The following is a 4330-nucleotide window of genomic DNA, read 5'->3' on the forward strand; positions in this document are numbered from 1 at the left end:
ACCTTCAAGCTGAGTTATCGGTCCAAGTCATTATGGACTACGTGTTTCCCAAGGAGATCTGTCAATGTTCATCCTGAGCAGCTGTGTAACACTGGGCTCTGTTCCTGAGGGTGCAGACTGAGACAGATATTGACTGTTGCTGGAAGTTCACCAACTTAATGAAAGACTTGCTGGTCTTCAAGTGCAAGGTGATGTCCAACTGGCACATTCCAAGGTGCAGGACAGCCTACTGAGGGACACACTGAAGCTTGGTGAAACCACTTTAAAAGCTCTATGGGGAAATTCCCCAGAATAGATTCCTCCTACCACTGAACACTGAGGGACAGCACCCTGTGTAACAGTGATAGGCCATGTCTAGCAGCAGCGCCAAAATTGTGAAGCCTAATGGCGAAAAGCCAGATGAATTCAAGTCTGACATTCCCAGGCTCTTTGGAGCTAGAAATGAACTCTGACCTGAGGCACAATTAAGGGAATTGAACATTACACCTGCTAAGGAAATTGAAGTTGGCAGTGGCAGAAAGGCAATCATCATCTTTGTGCCTGTACCCCAACTGAAGTCCTTTCAAAAGATCCAAGTGCGACTTGTGTGTGAGCTTGAAAAGAAATTTAGTAGTAAACACGTTGTCTTCATTGCACAGAGGAGAATTCTACCAAAGCCAACCAGGAAAAGCAGAAACAAGAATAAGCAGAAGCATCTCAGAAGCCGTACGTTAACTGCAGTACATGATGCAATTCTTGAAGACCTGGTATTCCCTAGTGAAATTGTGGGCAAGAGAATTCGTGTGAAACTGGATGGAACAAGGTTCGTCAAAGTCCATTTGGACAAGGCACAACAGAACAATGTAGAACATAAAGTGGATACATTTTCTGCTGTATCCAAGAAACTAACAGGCAAAGATGTTATATATGAATTCCCAGATTTCCAGTTGTAAATTCTGCAGAATGGTTTAAATAAAACAAGAACTTGGTCATAAAAAAAACAACCAAACTTATGGCTGATGAAATGCTTAGGAATGAAAAATGGATGCTATATTGATATAATGTAAATATTGTAAGGACATACAATGATATGCTTGGTACAGCAAATGAAGACAACACAATGTAATGTATTACATAACTGTATATTTTATGAATAAAGTATAATTTGGAAATATCTTGACACAGTCCAGGACCAGAGTCCAAGCAGAAAGGAGAGCACAACAAAGGCCTCAAACTGGTAAATGGGGAGTGGTCTGAGTGAGAAAATATAGTATTAATAATAGTTCCAAGAGAACAGAAAGAGTGGAGTAATCATCAGAATTATTGATTTAGGTACTAAAGGTACAGGGAAGATTAAAATGTGTAAAACAAATTAAGCCAAAGGAGAGAGAAAATACTGCGTCATTCTTACAAAGTGACAGGTTAACGAGTGTGATCCAAATAAGAATTTTTGCACAAATACACAATATATTGAATGTATTGCAGGAGTTATTTCAACCTCAGGTTTATAGCATCATTGTCATTACTGAGTTATGAAGAGAGGGAGGTGTAGCTCTGGTGATTAAGGATGAAATAACTTCAAATATAAGGAATATGAAGGAAGCAGGCATCAAAGAACTTTTTGGAATATAATCAAAAAAGATTTAAAACATGGGAGTTGTGGTAAAAACCTATGATATTAAGTATGAAGTGGTTGAGAGCATAAATGCATAGATTAGACCAGAATATAGCAAAGATGTGACATTAATGGGGAGATTTTAAATTTCCAATCAATTGAGGTAAGCAGACTAGATCATGTTAGAAAGAGAGTGCTTATAGAGAGTTTTTGAGATAGTTTCCTGCAACAATACACCAAGAAGCAATAGGGTCCAGGTCAGATTAAATTTAGTATTGATAAATAGCCATGTGCTGGACAATGTAATGGTGTGTGAAAATACGTCTAATGGTAATCACAATATGTCTAGTGCTATGATTGATATGAGTATAGTTTTTTAAGAGAGAGGAACATGAAAGGGCTACTCAGATTCTAGATTTGGATGAGGTTCACATCCATGTGATGTGATCAAGACGATCCATGGTAAATTGGGCAATGTTGTGAATAGGTAGAATGGCAGAATATTCCTAAGAATTGGTCAAAAAGGATTTGTGATACAGACTAGCAAAGGTCAAAGGAATGGTCTATCCTTGCTAGAAAATAAAGCATGATTAGAAGTACACAGATTGGCAAAAGCTAGCACAGACCCTCAGCAAGGGGAAGAATTGCAAAGAGCAGCAAAGTTGGCAAAGCAAAGTCAAAGTTAAGTTTATTGTCATATGCACAAGTATATGTATGCGCAGGTGCAGTGAGAAACTTCCAGTGACATCACAAGCACATAGCATCAGAGACACAACATTCAAATAAATTATACAAGAAAAAAACAATTAGAACAAAAAAAAAGTCCATTGTAGTGCAAAGTGGTCAAGGTGGTCATAGTGTTGCTATACTGAGGTAGTGATTAGGGTTTTGCAGGTTGGTTCAAAAACCAAATGGTTGAAGGAAAGAAGCTGTTCTTGAACCTGGTGGTGTGGGACTTCGATGGAATTGAATGTCACACAAAAGGAGCATACTTCTAACTTCACCCCCATCACCCTCAAGTTCATGCCAAGACCTGGTTATAAATCCTAAGTTTCTTGATAAAATACCAAATAGAGTGAATCAAGCTGTCCGGAATCAGTGGTTTTGATTAGATGCTGTGCATGTGTGGAGCCTAGTGATCAAACCCTGGCATAAGATGGAGACGCTATTCATTTATATGGGAATTCCCAGTCAGGACATTAGGAGAAAAGAGGCAAGATCTTATTCTAGTTTAATAGCTTTAATTATTTAATATAGATTTTTTTTATTTTTTAAAGATAACTTTTATTTGAACCATTTATGTTCAGTTAAATAATTTTTAAATGTCTCCCAACATGAAGGACTCCATTCTCCCCACATTACCTTATGCCAAAGGGATCAATGGCCATCAGGTCCTTCTGGGGATTGGGCCTAGGGATACACTGCCAAAGGCTTATTCACCATGGAGACATCTCACTGCCCAATCCTTGGGGTGGAGGCCCAACAAGCTGAGCCCTCCACACCCTGCCCAGGTCAGTACAGGTATTAAGGGACTCCTAGCTATGACTTCAATTGGCAGCTGGATCCATTCCAGCTTCTGGAGGACCAGAACTACCTACACAGCAATATTTAATGTCCACAGACTCTCACTACAACACTGAGCCCTAGACCCACGCTGGAGGAAACAGTGTTCTCCAGGCACAGATCACTGGGGACTTGGTAGTGGAAAATCTGTTCCAATAAAATATCTCAATTAAAAAGCAAGGTAGTTTCTCATCTGGATTTTTGCAATGGCCACTGAAAGCCTCATTATCATTTCCACTGCAAAATCCAGATGACAGCCCCCAGTGATCTGTGCCTGGAGAACACTGTTTCCTCCAGAATGGGGTCCAGCCCTCAGTCATGTACTGGGAGCCTGGAGCAGGGAGCATCCCAGCACAAGAGTCCCTGGCATTCACAACCTCTCAGGATCTGATAAAAATTAAAATTAATATTTTAAAAATGAACTGAAGCTAAAAGAGTGTAACTGCACTTACAGACACACACAATAAAACATTTAAACTTACAATTAAATCAAGAAAATGCTTTTACTTATCTATTTGCCAGCAGCTGATTTCTCCCATTGGTGTCAGTGGACTCAGTGCATTTGCACTGAGATAACCAGGTGCGGGTCCAGCTGACAGGTATTCCAGCTGGAGAGCTGGGAAAGGTGCAGAAGTTTGCACTGCGCCATTGGACTCCATGAGGAACCCATCAGCAAGGTGCAGATGTTCATGACCAGCATTCTGTCGGGTAGACGCGTGTGCTGCAGTCTCTGCTTAGGAACTGGCCATTTACAGGCGACAGATCTCGACTGAAGATCTGCCCAAATATATTCTTATAACACTTGGTTCAAACTTGTTTCCAAAATACAACATAGGCAGTTCCCTCTGAGGCAATATTGGACTTGGGATGCTGCCTATTAAGGTCCTTAATTGCCTCTGATTTTAATAAACAACAATGTTTGAAATGAGGAGTCACAAAACAGTATCTCGTAAGACTTATTGTTAATTTACTTGACATCTTATTTTAAAATTGCTTTAAATTATGTCTGCACTCAAGCAGAGTATTAAACTTCTATTAAATTTAAAAGCATCTAGAGTCAAGAGCAGAAAGCTTCTTGCTGACAAACAGATGTGAATAAATCTTTAATTATAAAAAAAATCAAAGTTAACAGGAGTGCAAGAATGATGCTAAAAGGCAAGTGCAAAGCATAAT

The 4330-nt window shown here is 39.5% G+C and overlaps 1 protein-coding gene across 1 annotated transcript; it reads left to right on the forward strand.

Moving 5' to 3' along the window:
• Positions 1-350: 350 nt before the first annotated feature.
• LOC127569544 (40S ribosomal protein S7-like) lies at positions 351-974 on the forward strand. The gene is given in 3 exon segments (XM_052014294.1): positions 351-427; positions 429-454; positions 457-974. Coding segments are annotated over 3 exon segments (579 nt in total). The 3' UTR covers positions 933-974.
• Positions 975-4330: the final 3356 nt, after the last annotated feature.

The sequence above is a fragment of the Pristis pectinata genome, chromosome 4 (assembly GCF_009764475.1).
Source record: "Pristis pectinata isolate sPriPec2 chromosome 4, sPriPec2.1.pri, whole genome shotgun sequence".
In the NCBI taxonomy this organism is placed as follows: domain Eukaryota; kingdom Metazoa; phylum Chordata; class Chondrichthyes; order Rhinopristiformes; family Pristidae; genus Pristis; species Pristis pectinata.